The following is a 15,029-nucleotide window of genomic DNA, read 5'->3' as shown; positions in this document are numbered from 1 at the left end:
CACGAAAATAAGCTACTTTATTCGTATCAGTCAGGTTTTTTGAAAGGTCATTCAACAGTTTATCAATTAATCGACATATATCACCAAATTACTCAATCACTAGACTCGAAAACGAATACTTGCATAGTATTTTGTGATATTTCTAAGGCATTCGACCGCGTCTGGCACAAAGGTTTATTATTCAAATTACAAGAAAATGGAATAATCGGAAACGTTCTTAACTGGATTGAAAATTATTTATCAAATCGCTGTCAGAATGTCTTTGTAGGGACGTCTCAATCAGATTTCAAGACTGTGATGGCTGGAGTTCCACAGGGGTCAGTGTTAGGTCCCTTGTTATTTCTCATTTATGTAAATGATATTGTCGACAATTTATTGAGTATTGCCCGTCTATTTGCCGATGATACATCTTTGGCATGTACAGCAGCAAATATTGCAGATTTAGAAGGTATTTTAAACCATGACCTGTTAATTATGTCTCAATGGGCTCATCAGTGGCTAGTAGATTTTAATCCAAATAAAACAGAGGCAATTCTTTTTTCAAACGTAATGCCTCACAATGTTAATCTTACTTTTGATAATGTTCCAGTTAAATTTGTTAGTGATCACAAACATCTTGGTGTGACTTTAAGTAGCAATGGTAAATGGCATAAACACATTGAAAATGTATTACTGTCCGCATCAAAAATTTTAGGCATTATGCGCAAACTGAAATTTTCATTGCGCAGGAAATCTTTGAATCAAATTTATATATCGTTTCTCCGACCATTGCTAGAATATGCAGCTGTCGTATGGGATAATTGTACAAATTTTGAAAAAGATAATCTTGAAAAACTACAGAACGAAGCTGCAAGAATTGTAACTGGTACAACGCGATCAGTATCGTTAGAAAATCTCTATAGGGAAATAGGATGGATATCTCTGTCCGAAAGACGGGTATATCAAAAATTAATATTAATGTATAAAATAAAATATAATATGGTCCCAGAATATTTAAGTAATTTATTTCCTAATGAAGTCGGTGACAATAACCCCTATAACTTAAGAAATAATGAAGATTATGAAATCTTAAGAAGACGTACCGAAATATTTTCTAGTTCATTTATTCCATCTTCTATCTCATTGTGGAATGAACTACCCATTGAAACAAGACAACTAGAAAGCCTATCAGCTTTCAAAAAGTTATTATTGACCACACGGTTTAAAGCGCCAGAAGTACCGGAGATATATTCCTTTGGAGATCGAAAATATTCAATTTATCACTCTCGACTAAGAAACAAATGCAGCAACTTGTGTTTTGATCTTTTTAATAATCATTTAGCTACCGAATTTAGTTGTAGTTGTGGATATTATATTGAAGATTGTGAGCACTATCTTTTTCAGTGTCCTAACTTTATAAATCAAAGAATAGTTATGTTCCAGTCAACCAAGGACTATCATCCTTTAAGTACAGATACATTACTTTTTGGAAACCCTTCTTTATCAGTAAACGATAATATTACTATTTTCAGTAGTGTTCAAAAATTTATTAAAGATACAAAACGATTTGAGAATTGAAATACTACAGTGAATTTTGTGTCCAAATTTATCTAGATTTAGTTTTGCAACAACAAGACCAACAATACAAATCTAGAAAGCAAAAACTAAAATATTAGTTTTAAGCGAAATATAAACATTATGTTGTACTTGATCTAACTTGACTTTCTCTTACTATTCTTTCTTCCCTCTTTCCCTCTTCTTTTAACTTCAATTATATAAAATTTTGCATAGCTTTTTCAATACACATTTTGTAGCCAAATCTCATGTAAGTGAATTTTGTTAAGGGGAGGGTATGTAATAATGTTGTGAGAACTTGTTACCCAACCCTTTTGCATATAATATTGTTAAGTTTTGTATTTGAGATGTAGATATTATGTATATTGATATGCAATAAAATATGTTTAAACCAGGAAGCATCGCAAAGATGACGTCATTTTAACGACGTCATCGTCATATTGTTTCCGGCTTTCAGTACGCTCGGTAAACTTTTTGACGTTAATCCGGGTATCAGATTTGATAATTTTCACTGAGTGGCCAGTGAGTTTATCAGGATATAATTCACCGTTATATTTCGATAAACCACCGAAAAACATAAAATAAAGATGAATAACTGTCTTACACTGTAGAAACAAAATGTGATTGAAATTTAACTAAATACACTGATTTATGTACATATTTCTACATTCATTCAATAAAATTTTAAGACATTAAACACATTCTTTTGGCCTAATATATGTCACTGTTGGTTTGAAACTGAATTTTTGCATATCTCATATTTTTCATGCAAATCATGTATCATTACCATCATGGAAATACAAAAGAACACAGTTATTTTGTGGGGCCTCTTTTAGTGAGTTTATACCACACTTTGTTTCTACGATGCAAGATAATTATTATTCTATGTTTTTAAAACTACACTTAAAAGACATTGACTGAATAAGTTTGCAGATGAAGTGCTCTTCAATAGTTAATATAATTTGATGTATTATCACAGCTATATACAATGTACATGCACGGCATATCGCGTTGCTTTCTTTGCGATATAAAAATCGTAATTTTCCTTCACGTAAATATTAAGCATTCGCTAAAAAAGTTTTCAAATCACATTTTTTTATTTAAAATTTTTTTTATTACACGTTCTTTTCACTTCAGCATACCGAGTAAGACCTATCCGTAACTTGTGTTACGAGATGTAAAAATAGCGTTCCAACAAGGTAAAACATACTTTGCATCAATATTGAACTCTTTCCTGTTTCATGTTTTAACACCCCTCATTTGTGTTTGCCATCTTTTAAGTGTCTGTGGGTAGTGGCACAGTCTGAAGATAAAGACCATTTTGTGTTCGTTTCATGTGTTTCCCACTGGCACCAGACCAGAAAGAAAATGACACTAGGTATACTATGAGAGCCACGGTCATGAACGGGAAATTATGCAAACTAATTTCAATCTCGCATTTCTCATCTAAAACGCACAGTTCTTTAAATGGGTACTTTGCATATTGAACAAGTGGTAATTTATCTTCCATTTTGCACCCGTCATATTACCGTATATTTTAGCTTGATCAATCAGGCCACAGACGTTTCAAACCCAGGCCATAAGGCTTCCTAGTAACCCTACGGACGGGAATTCTTTGCGAATGCGACCAACGGTACCACGCTGTTTACCAAGGGATTGGGGAGATTTTCTAAGAAGCTTTCAGACTCGCAACACGTCTGAGCATGCTTACGTTGCGGCCTCCCATACTCCTTGGCAGATTCCAATGGCTTTGGTGTACTTTGAGTTAGATACCTCATTTTAAATACAACATCATACATTTCTATACAGTCCCAAACACAGAATATGCAACCAATATATACTTCAACACAAAAAGATATAAAACAAATGAAGAGCAAATAAAAAGCATAAAAGATTGAAATATAATAAAAAGGACGACCGCTTTACCATACTCAATATAAACTGTAAGTTAATCAAAAATTAATTCACTATTGTATTCAATTACGTTTGGACCAGGGGAAACCGGACATTGTATCATTACTGAAACTTAGCTAAAACCCAATATAGCCACTTAAGAAATATTTCATGAAAACTCTAACTATGAAGTCTTTTAGGATGACAGAATCAATGCTAAAGTTGGCTCATTCTTGTCTGTCATATGAAAGTATTTCATTAGCGAAGAACCACCTAGCCTAAAGTCTAACTGCATTTTTGTTTGGGCAAATAATATACATTTGCGGTGTGAAAAGCACTTATCTGCCATCCTTCTACAAGCCTCATGAAACTGATCATATAACCATTCTTTCATTATAAGAATCACCAATCAAAATACCTAAAAAAAGCATAACATGGATCCTTGGCGATTTTAACAAGCCTGAAAAGCCTTGTCATCCGAAATTATAATAAAAGAATCATATAAAATGAAATCACTGTAAGAAAATTTCTTGGACATTCTAATAAATTTTAATTTAGACCAAGTTGTTAGAATTCAAAGAGAGACCAATGTCTTAGACTTATTCTTAACATACCAACCTGGCCAAGTATACCCAACGAAAACTTTACCAAGTTTTGGAACTTCGAATTATGATATCTAATTCCATGCGATTACAGAAGATAGACCAAGCAAATCAGGCTAGAAATCAAAATATATTAAAAGCATTGCATCATGAAAATGTTTTGCCAAACTATCTGGTAATGACCCGAATTATTTATGAGTAAACTTTAAAGATATATTAAATGAACTGTCACGAAACCACATCCCAGCCAAAACGAAATCCCTCTTGGATTACAAGAAATCAGTAAACGTTATTCAGAAAAAAAAATAATGACATCATTAAATACAATCGAAGGGAAGTAACAAATACAGTAATTATAAATTAAAGCAAAAGTTGACCCCTGTAATGTCTTTTATATTAAACAAGAAATAAGAAAATCTCAATGGAGTATTTGGATTCAATAATTTTGTTCAAAGGGCTCTAAAAATTGAAATAGTAATGAAAAATCTACTCTTTTGCAAAAGAACAAGAAAACTGACAGCCATTGGTGTTGCCCCATTAAAATCAAGCCAACGTTCCAAATCTGTTTTTATTTTTGAAATGCCAAAAACGATTAGTCTTAAACAAATGAGCCGCGCCATGCGAAAACCAACATAGTGGCATTGCGACCAGCATGGATCCAGACCAGCCTGCGCATCCGCGCAGTCTGGTCAGGATCCATGCTGTTCGCTGTTTCTCTAATTGCAATAGACTTCGAAAGCGGATGCGCAGGCTGGTCCGGATCCATGCTGGTCGCAAAGCCACTATGTTGGTTTTCTCATGGCGCGGCTCAAATGTGTGAAATGAATTTATTTGAAAACAGACATTGTCAATTAAATAAACGCATGCACGAAAATTAGAATTTCAAGGATGGCGTAATAAAGTTATGAAAGAATCTGAATCCAAACAAGGCAACTGGTCCTTACAAGCTTTCACTCAGGCTGTTAAAAGAATTATGTTTAGAAATAGTCCCCTTTCTAACTAAACTGTCTTTAAGGCCTCTCCACATACCGGCAAACATTTAGATTTGGACTGGATTTAAATCAGAATATATTAAAATGTATGTCGAGTATGTATTAGGTGGGAGATTTAAGGATTTTAAACTAATTTCTGGTCATTACGTGATTATTCCATGTTTATAAAACAAACTATGTCGATACATTACTGCAATAATTTCGAAAATATATCAATTATCTCTTTACTCATTACATGAAAATCACTTTCCAGCAGAACTCCATACAATTTTATAACTCATATTTAGGTCACTCCCAACATAATTCCATAAAGTTCCTTAAAATAAGAAACTTTAGTTCATTGCAAATTGATTACACTACAAATCACAGCTATTACATTATCATTAATCAACTGCAAATTAAGAGTAGTGTTGTACAAGTACGGGATACACTTTCAGGACCACAATGGAAATAAGGGGTTTCACATTCCCCTTTTTGTGTCATCCTGAGTATATGAATACATGTCCTGATACATCTTTTTTTCTGCAGTTATTGGTATTTTATGTTAGTAATGATTCTTAATTGCCTTTCAATATGTTTTAATTCCTGGTCATTGTATATGTGATATTTGAAATTTGTTTTAATCTGGGTTGTACCATACCATGTATTTTATATACTGAAATAAATCAATCAAAATCAATCAATCTCGGCCTCCTGTATGTTGCTTTTGTATAAAGTATTCAAAAATGAGATAACACCCTCCGTAAACCTAATACCCATGTACATCAAAGTCCAATTCGAAATCCCTCTTATCCGAATTACCATCTACAATGTACACCAAAAATCCCCTCTAAACCGATGTTTGGCGGTGGTTTGATTTAGAGAAGATCAACAGCAGGCTGTTTCACAATGAAATGTATATCGTATAAAGTAGAAAAAGGGGGAACTCCACAGATCGCCCAACACGGCAAAAACGAAAATGTTGCAGGCTCGTAAATCATGTATGCCCTTGATGTCACATCACTAAACGGTGGTAAGTTAAATGTATGTCCATATTTGGTAAACTTTACATTGACGGTGTACCATTCATCTGCAGCTCAGTATCCCGGATATGGCGGCGGAGGCTCTGAAATAATGGTAATATAATAGAGTATGTCGAAAAAGGCAAAAATAGGCCATAGTACGAAAATTACTGTTCCGCACAGCTACCTGTACCAAATTGTAGAATGATGCCTATGGTCAATTTCCCATATATATGTCTCTTCAGATCCTCAGCAGGGCCGAGTAATGACGTCACCAAAATGGCGACAAGTTCAACACGTTTGAAGTACTCAATATCAGTAATAGGTTTGATATACGTAAATGTAAGTTTTCATAATAGTACTATCATATATTTAAGCAAAGTAAAACTAATTAACGTATAACGGCATTTGTGTAGAGAAAATAAATTAAAACGAATTCATAAAAATATGTACTGCACATGAATAAAAATCTTCATAACTGAAAAACATATAAAGTTAAGCTTAGTACAAAAACCGCGCATAATGTAAATATTGTTTTTACACTCATATGCACATAAATGCTTTTGAAATATATTTGTAAATAAAGTAAATATTGTCTTTATAGTTATATACACATAAATGCTTTTGAAAAATATATGCAAATAATGTAAATATTGTTCTGCAGTCGTACACAAATAAATCTTGAAATATATATGCAAATAATTCAAGGACAGCTGTCATTTGTTTGATAATATTGTCATGATTGCATACTGCACGAATGAAAGTATCATATTGATGCAAATATGCATACACATGGGTTGGGCCAAACGTTATTTGAAAATTATCACCAACCCTTCTTAGATAAATGTCATTAAGATAAACAAGTCAGTATAGGTAAACTATACTTTTTACATGACATTAATACAAATATAGATTTTAGAATAAAATGCTTAATAACGTTAATTTAATGTTAAAACTTTTATTCACAACAACCAAACTATCAGAACAAAATAAAACAAGTCGCCATTACAACACTGTTTTGGTGTAATTTGAATAATAAGTGTAATGTGTTACTGTATAGTAGCACTTTAATTCAATACCTGAAGGAGGCTGATCATAAGCTTGCGGGGTCAAGGAAGGCTGGTCCCCGGCCATTTGTACTTGTTGATATACGGGATTATGTACTTGGTACCCTGCATACGCTGACGGATTTGGTGTATATTGTTGCTGCGGCAGGATACCAGGCTGATTCGGTGCCGGATATTGCTGTGGATTTATTGCCTGGTTTGCGGAATCATGTGTTTGATTCGCAAACTGGTTCCCCTGTTGAGCCTGGGAATGGTACTGTACTACGGTAGCTGCAAGTTCAAAATTAATGAAATAGTTTACAATAATTGAATTATTGGATAACAAATTAAGGCAATTTTACTGATTGTTAAATTTTCATATTACAACGCCAGATTTTTGCATATTTAATGGAGCTGATTTGACTGGCTACAATGAATTAACAAAATATACAAAAATATTTGTTTTAGATATAACATGCAATAAAAACATAGCCGGCATTACATGAGCCACGCCATGAGAAAACTAACATAGTGACTTTGCGACCAGCATGGATCCAGACAAGCCTGCGCATCCGCGCAGTCTGGTTAGGATTCGTGCTGTTCACTAACGGTTTCTCAAATTGCAATAGGCTTTGAAAGCGAACAGCATGGATCCTGACCAGACTGCGCGGATGCGCAGGCTGGTCTGGGTCCATGCTGGTCGCAAAGCCACTATGTTGGTTTTCTCATGGCGCAGCTCACATAGTTATTTTATTTCAAGATAGATGTTAGTAAGGTATCTTCGTTTTATTAAAACTTTCAAGTACTTTCCCCATTTAACAATTACAAAATCAACATTTAAAATTTGATAATCCTACAAATCTCAGTATTTCTTTTCACTGCTGAATAAGCAGGTGCGTGTTAGGCTTAAGTTCACTAAAACGTCTTTTTTAAAACAATTAAAATTTACTTAAAACAAAAAATTAAAGACGATTTGTTACTTTCTAGTAATTCTATGGAGGCTTTAATTGTGGTGCATCTTCGTGTAACTTTGTGGTTATGGCGGAAATATATATGGAGATTATAGATTAATGGGACACGTAGATATGGTACAAACAGAAGCAGATCTAGAAGATCTAGAGGAAGTTAATGGCGCATTCATAGCTCAGTGGTTAGTGCTCTGGCTTCGCATGCGGAAGGTCGCGGGCTCAGTCCTACTGTAAATTCATTAACATACTTTAAATCGAAGCACAATGTAGGGTTAAAGAACGTAACTTTTGGAATTTAAGGATCTTCTTTTTCTCATTATTCTCCAAAATAAAAAATGCCTAACATTACTCTATTGGAGTCGCCCATCTGGGTAATCGGGTGGCTGTTGTAAATAAACTTAGATACAAACAAATATTATTAATTAAATCTAGAGGGGACGCAGTGACATAAAAGTAACGCGTCGGACTACAAAACCTAGGGTCATGAATTTAAAAGATAAAAGGTAAGGGCAGGTTTCAGCCGTTGCTTCCTTAAGTTAATTCAAACTATGTCCAACTTCCATTTAATACGAAAATCTTCAGGATTCGATAGCTGTTCAGTTCTGTATCTTGCACTAGACTATCAAAATCTATAATGAAATTAGTCTAGATTTGTTACTACATATAAATTCCCTGCCCATTAATTCAGCTTTTGACTGGACAATAGTTTAATGCAAGTTTCTTTGCCTAAAGTAAGGACAAAATAAGAAAAAAGTCCTATAAACTTAGATACACATCAATACAAATGTGCTGAGATTTTGTCTTAATGATATTGTGTTTTCTGTTTCAATAATAGTAAAAATTACATAAGAGTAAAAACTAAAGTGATATACGTAAAAAAAGGATCATCATGTATGACTTACGTGCAACATACTGAGGTTTGGGAGCTGAACTTTGACCAGCCTTTGCACAAACACAACTTATCACAATCACGAGAAAAATAAATATTCCGACTATCACACCAACCACAGTGCCGACAGAATTTGAGTTATCATCATTATCATCATAATCCGACGACCATGATGTCCAAGAGGACCAAGTCGTTGTATACCGTCTGGTAGTAGTCTCTGTAACAAAAGTAGCTGTCACTGTCATGCGATGTGTTAATTTGCTATAATAAGCTGACTGATAGAGTTGTTTAAATAGTTCAACGAATGACGTATAGTAGCAGTAACTGGTACTGTATTAGGTCGTTATGATAAGCTGACAGAATTGTCGAAAGACGTGCAGTACCAAACTCCTATGCAGTGATCTCCCTTGTCGCTACGCTCTCATTGATCACTGCCAACACCATTTTTATTTAATCTACAATTCAGCTAAGTGGACTTTTTATTTATCTAATTATTTCGTTTGTTTTTCTCAACTTGTTTAAAAGTTTACTTTCATTATTAATTCTGGCAATTTTTTCCACTTAAATTACAGTACCTCTTTCTATAACAAAGAAATCAATTAAGGGGAACCCGTTTCTTTGTAGTTTTGTCCGCCATGCTTACCGATCGACACGTGATGAACAATGGTCACGTGAATGTTGTATGAGGGAGGTCACGGCGTAGAAGTTTGATCGTAGCGGCCATTAAGGGAGATCACTGCGTACGAGTTTGAAATTATACGTGTAGCAGCAGTTTTGTTTGTTTGTTTATTTGTTTTGGGTTTAACGCCGTTTTTCAACAGTATTTCAGTCATGTAACGGCGGGCAGTTAACCTAACCAGTGTTCCTGGATTCTGTACCAGTACAAACCTGTTCTCCGCAAGTAACTGCCAACTTCCCCACATGAATCAGAGGTGGAGGACTAATAATTTCAGACACAATGTCGTTTATCAAATAGTCACGGAGAGGATATGCCCAGCCCGAGAATCGAACTCACTACCCCGCGATCCGTAGACCGACGCTCTACCTACTGAGCTAAGTGTAGCAGCAGTCAGTTATCCAATGTATTATAAAATCCAAGACATTTCCTCCAGAACTCACCAATGTCACTGTAATTCAACGTGTTGTTTAAATGAATAACATCCAGACGTAGTCCCTGTTTTTTAATATTAACATATAAATCTGACTGAAACACGTGACGAAAACGCTAATATTGCGTATAGGTAGACATCAAGAAATAATTACTTTCACTTTCATTTTACCAAACAGCTTCGGCACTACTTTGGCATAAAATCTTCTTTATAATCAAGTACCAATAAAGCTAGCTTATATTATCAGGCGGGAAAATAGCACTATATATTGATATGGACTATGTTCATTCAAAACCCCTAACTAAAGGTGCAGCGTCCTATTTGGATGTATGAATATAAACATTTATGTTGTGTGGTGTCTACGCTTAATGTAGGCGGTGTAAATAAATACATGATGTGTGACATTAATTATTTTATGCTACAATGGAACTTTCTTAAACTGTAACTAAAATTCATTAATCGCTCTCGCAAGCGATATGGTGATGCTATAATATTCTAGGATTTGAAAGTTCGATCCCTTGTCGAGAAGATTTGGCTAGCGGCAACTACATTCAAAATAAACGTGGAGAAGTTGCCAGTAGCAAACGGAAAACAAATAAATACTGATACCAGATTCAGGAACACTGGTAAGAAAGGGCAATTTACATAGCATCATTATATGGTCACATATATATGTTAATGCTTACCGACATATTTCTTTGTAAACAATTTCACATGAACTGCAACATCTTGTTGTAGATATGCGTAACGAAACTCGACAGCCGAAACACTGTTCCGATCACAAAGAGGTTTTGAGTGGAAATCTGAACAAGTGTAGTCCTGAAATCAGACAAAAAACAACAAAATATTTAAACACAGAGCGACATTGCTTCTAATTAAACAAAATACATCTTACATTACTTAAAAGTCCCATGTACGACCTTGAAAGGTAGCGTTTAGCCGAGTATAAATATCATCTGTCAAAAGGTTGTTTTATTTTTAATTTTATTTTTATTATTTATGAAATCATTAAAATACATTACTAGTCCGTCGCCCAAGACCCAAACCCTCTCGAAAATACTATAGTGCGATTATAATTATGTTGTGAGTTTATTCCAGAGTCTAGTAGAATGTATGTCTAAAATTTTTTATGACCACTTTCTGCCCGTGTCGGGAATCGAACCTGGGCCGCCGCGCCAATTAAAACGACCAGTACACCACGGAGGACTGCGTATCTAACGAACGTTATTTAGCGCGTTACTAAAGCTGTGCAATTTTCAATGTACAAATAGTAAATACAAATTAATTACTAATTCTCATGTGTTTCAATAACATATAGTCTGTCAATAATTAAGTTTCAATAAAGCATTGATTTCCTGATACACATTTTTTCTCTTTTTTGTAGTCGCACGATCTGGAGGCTAGTGTCAGCACAGGTAAATGTTTGTTATTGTCATTGTTTAAAATAAATACTTACTTTTTCGTAGGAGTACGGCTTCCAGCCGCGAATGTGATATTTAAGATGCATCGCACAGTCCATATCAAAATATGCCCCTTCACTTTGGATACAAATCATATCCCTATCGTTATAATTTGTTACATTTATCAGACATAATGATAATATATCCCCCAGGTCCGCTCCTTCATAGTCCAGGTAGAGCACTTTCTCTACAGTGAGATCGACCGGACGTCCACATTGATCCTTTGTTACAAGTATCCGCAAAGCTAAAATAATAATAGTAGTCAACATGACATATCGTTCCATTTAATTTAATTGAATAGAAGTGGGGAGGGCGGGGTGAAATCTTCTCACAAGTCATCTATTGGTATGCTTTACTGGACTGAAGGTCTTTTTTTCAAAATTATTTAATATTATGTTTGATACCCAGTTAACCTAACTAGTGTTTTTGGATTCCTCGCCTGTTTCAACATGTTCAAGTAACAAACAACTTCCCTACATGAGTCATATAGGTGGAAAAGGAATGACTATTGACACACGGACTTAAGTTAATTAGCACGAACAAAACATATACATGTCCGCCTCGCCCGTGCTTTGAACATAAACATTCAGGCTGGAAGCTTTGTGCTCCACCCAATGAGCCGACCTGCAGGCCTATATAATCAACAATAAGCCTAGATACATAACTCACAACATATTCGAGTTTATATTTCATGTTCGAAAGTTTCTATAATTTCCATTCAACATGGTGAAATATACATGCAATATCATTATTTTAATAGTAGCGTAATATTAATACAAGCCTGTTTATAACAGATTCCCCTTGGGAAATAATTAAATTGTGTTAACAGCAGATTTCCTCAGTAGAACAACGCGTATGTAGGTAGCGTAGTTTCCTATCGCGGTTTGACTACGAATAAGATTAGTGTGTTCGTAAAGAGTCCGTAGATTTTCCTTTCCTGGGTAGACTACAATACTGTAAAGCTGTCTCAAAGTGTATCTTTACACTTTCTCGCTCTGTATCAGTTAATCCAAATCTTGGGGTTTGAGACTGCATGGAATTGAACGGTAGTCGGGGTCATGATCCCCGGCAGATCGAACAGGGGCATAAAATGTTCTCAAATGCTCTAAAACCAATTACTTACAGCCTTACAAGAAGCACTAACTAATCTGTATGGAAAAGTCTACCGCTTTTATTCCCATTTCATACTTTGTCAGAATGGTTTTATAGGAAAAACTGCATATCGCCTTCTGTACAGTGTTGGAATGCAAAAAACATCAATGATCTGTCCGATTAGACCCACATTGGCTTTAAAATAGTTAACGGTTATAACAAATTGAATCGTTTTAACAAAATATTCTCACATACATTATGTAATAAAATATGCAAATTCTATCTCCACCCAGTGATCCTAATTTAATAATTAAGAACATAGATCTACATTACTGTTTAGCACTTAAAACAATTAACAATTACCTGTAGAAATCGGCAAGAAGAACACAACCACTTTAAACACTTTGAAACTCATCTTGGCATCCATTACGATCCTCGATAATTGAATGTTTGTGCTTCTTTCGCAATACTGGATGCATAATCATATCAATACCACTGTTATGAATGCTGAACAGGGAGAGCAAACGTCTTCCGCTTTTGTCAGTAACAATTCTTATCAAAACCACTGTTTTGAATGCTGAACAGGGAGAGCAAACATCTTCCGCTTTTGTCAATAATAAATTTTATCAAAACCACTGTAATGAATCCTGAACAGGGAGAGCAAACGTCTTCCGCTTTTGTCAATAACAAATCTTATCAAAACCACTGTAAAGAATGCTGAATAGGGAGAGCAAACGCCTTCCGCTTTTGTCAATAACAAATCTTATCAAAACCACTGTTAAGAATGCTGAACAGGGAGAGCAAACATCTTCCGCTGTTGTCAATAACAATTCGACAAAAAAGAAAAAAAAAGAGAACAAAATCTGAATCTAGTGCATTTTATCTAATACAATTCCTACAGAAGATAAAAATTCAGCAATACTGAATAAATGTAATTTGTAACTAAAATAGACCAATTATTTATATCTTTATTTTCCGTTGGTTAGTCATCATTACAGCAATACATGTATTTTACAAAACAATATGATACGACCAAAACCCTCTACAATAAGGCCTTCAAGCACAAGAAAAGTACATAGAAGTAGTGGATTAAGATGCATCTCTTGAGCATTTAAAAAAAAAAAATCCAACTACAACCACCACATAAACAGGTACAAAACCACAATTTTAGAGTAATAAAAAATATATCATTTTACACAAGCATCTATATCAATTCCATAAATATTCTTCTATAAAATTGTATTTCAAAGTTCCTTAGTTCGTTTAAATTCCTTATATTTGCATTCTCCATATTCGTTCCATTGAAAATTATGGCATTCATTATGTATGAACCGATAATATCGCTTCAAACTGTCGCCCGCATGTAGTCAGGATGACGTCACAGTTGTTCTGGTCGAAGTGTATTTCAATGTTAAATACAGCAAGACATGTAAAATTCTAAAAAAAAATGTATGTCGAAATAATTAAAAAAAGTGGATTCTATATGAAATAAGGAATAACCTGATTTAGAGTTCAACCTATAATGAACACTACCCGGTTCGGTCAAACCCACGCGGAAAATCCACCAGATAGCTATAATCCAAAATGGGGTGTAGGACCCCCAAATGTAAAAAAAATGGTCACATATGTAAAAATGGCAACAAACGTAAAATAATTTTACTGTGTATGTAAAAACTTTCTACAAATGTAAAACCGAGTTGTTACAAATGTAAAAAACGTTGCTGGTGGCGTATGTAATAAAAAAGCGTCACAAATGTAAAAAACAAAAGTTTGGTCACATATGTAAAATCAATTTCCTACAAATGTAAAACACAAATTTCTTAGTCACCCTGTGATTTCATCTGACTTTATGAAATAGTTACGCCTTCGTAGCCGGAGTGTTCTACACAGTGATATGTGTTCTCGGAGTGTGAGGGGTGTATACGAGTAAAAACTATATTATATATGCGCGCGCGTGTGTGTAGTAATGGGATTGTCCGTCCATCAGTTTGTCTATTCCATATGCATAAGAGAAAATATAGAAGGCTGAGTAGAGGCAAATTGCTTGGGGGGAAGGGAGTAAAGTATACATTTGTATTTGGTTCAAACTGGAATCTTGAATCATCGAACATATAGACAGGTATTAGAAGAATTGGCCTGCGGAAGATCACTTATAATCAGTTTAATATGTATTATCTATTCTTGCTCCTTTCAGGTTTAGAGTTTTGACGGGATAGAGTCGCAGATGTACATAAATTTGGATTTTTAGAAATACCTAGCAAGTGTCAAATATCGTAGTAACACATTTACATTTATTTGTAAAAAGATTAAAAAACTTTATGTTTAATGACGTAGATTACCCGTACCTGTATGGAATCACGCAAGAAAGAAAAAGAATTTGTAAGCATTGAACTATTTTCAAATCACCAAGTCTGTAACGGTAT

At 34.5% G+C, this 15,029-nt stretch overlaps 1 protein-coding gene across 2 annotated transcripts; it reads right to left on the bottom strand.

Moving 5' to 3' along the window:
- Positions 1-3,441: 3,441 nt before the first annotated feature.
- LOC128545932 (uncharacterized) lies at positions 3,442-13,761 on the bottom strand. Of its 2 annotated transcripts, XM_045309374.2 has the most exons (6): positions 12,970-13,203; positions 11,511-11,758; positions 10,741-10,873; positions 8,959-9,162; positions 7,122-7,379; positions 3,442-6,146 (listed from the first exon to the last, which is right to left on the bottom strand). In XM_045309374.2, the coding sequence occupies exons 1-6, from the start codon at positions 13,031-13,033 to the stop codon at positions 6,118-6,120; spliced, it is 936 nt and encodes a 311-aa protein (XP_045165309.2). In that variant the 5' UTR covers positions 13,034-13,203; the 3' UTR covers positions 3,442-6,117. The 2 variants fall into 2 exon arrangements, with proteins under 2 accessions (XP_045165309.2, XP_053377911.1); XM_053521936.1 differs by lacking the exon at positions 8,959-9,162 and having other exon boundaries at positions 12,970-13,761.
- Positions 13,762-15,029: the final 1,268 nt, after the last annotated feature.

Source organism: Mercenaria mercenaria, chromosome 13 (assembly GCF_021730395.1).
Source record: "Mercenaria mercenaria strain notata chromosome 13, MADL_Memer_1, whole genome shotgun sequence".
Classification (NCBI taxonomy): Eukaryota; Metazoa; Mollusca; class Bivalvia; order Venerida; family Veneridae; genus Mercenaria; species Mercenaria mercenaria.
This window is presented reverse-complemented; position numbering and strand designations above follow the sequence as displayed.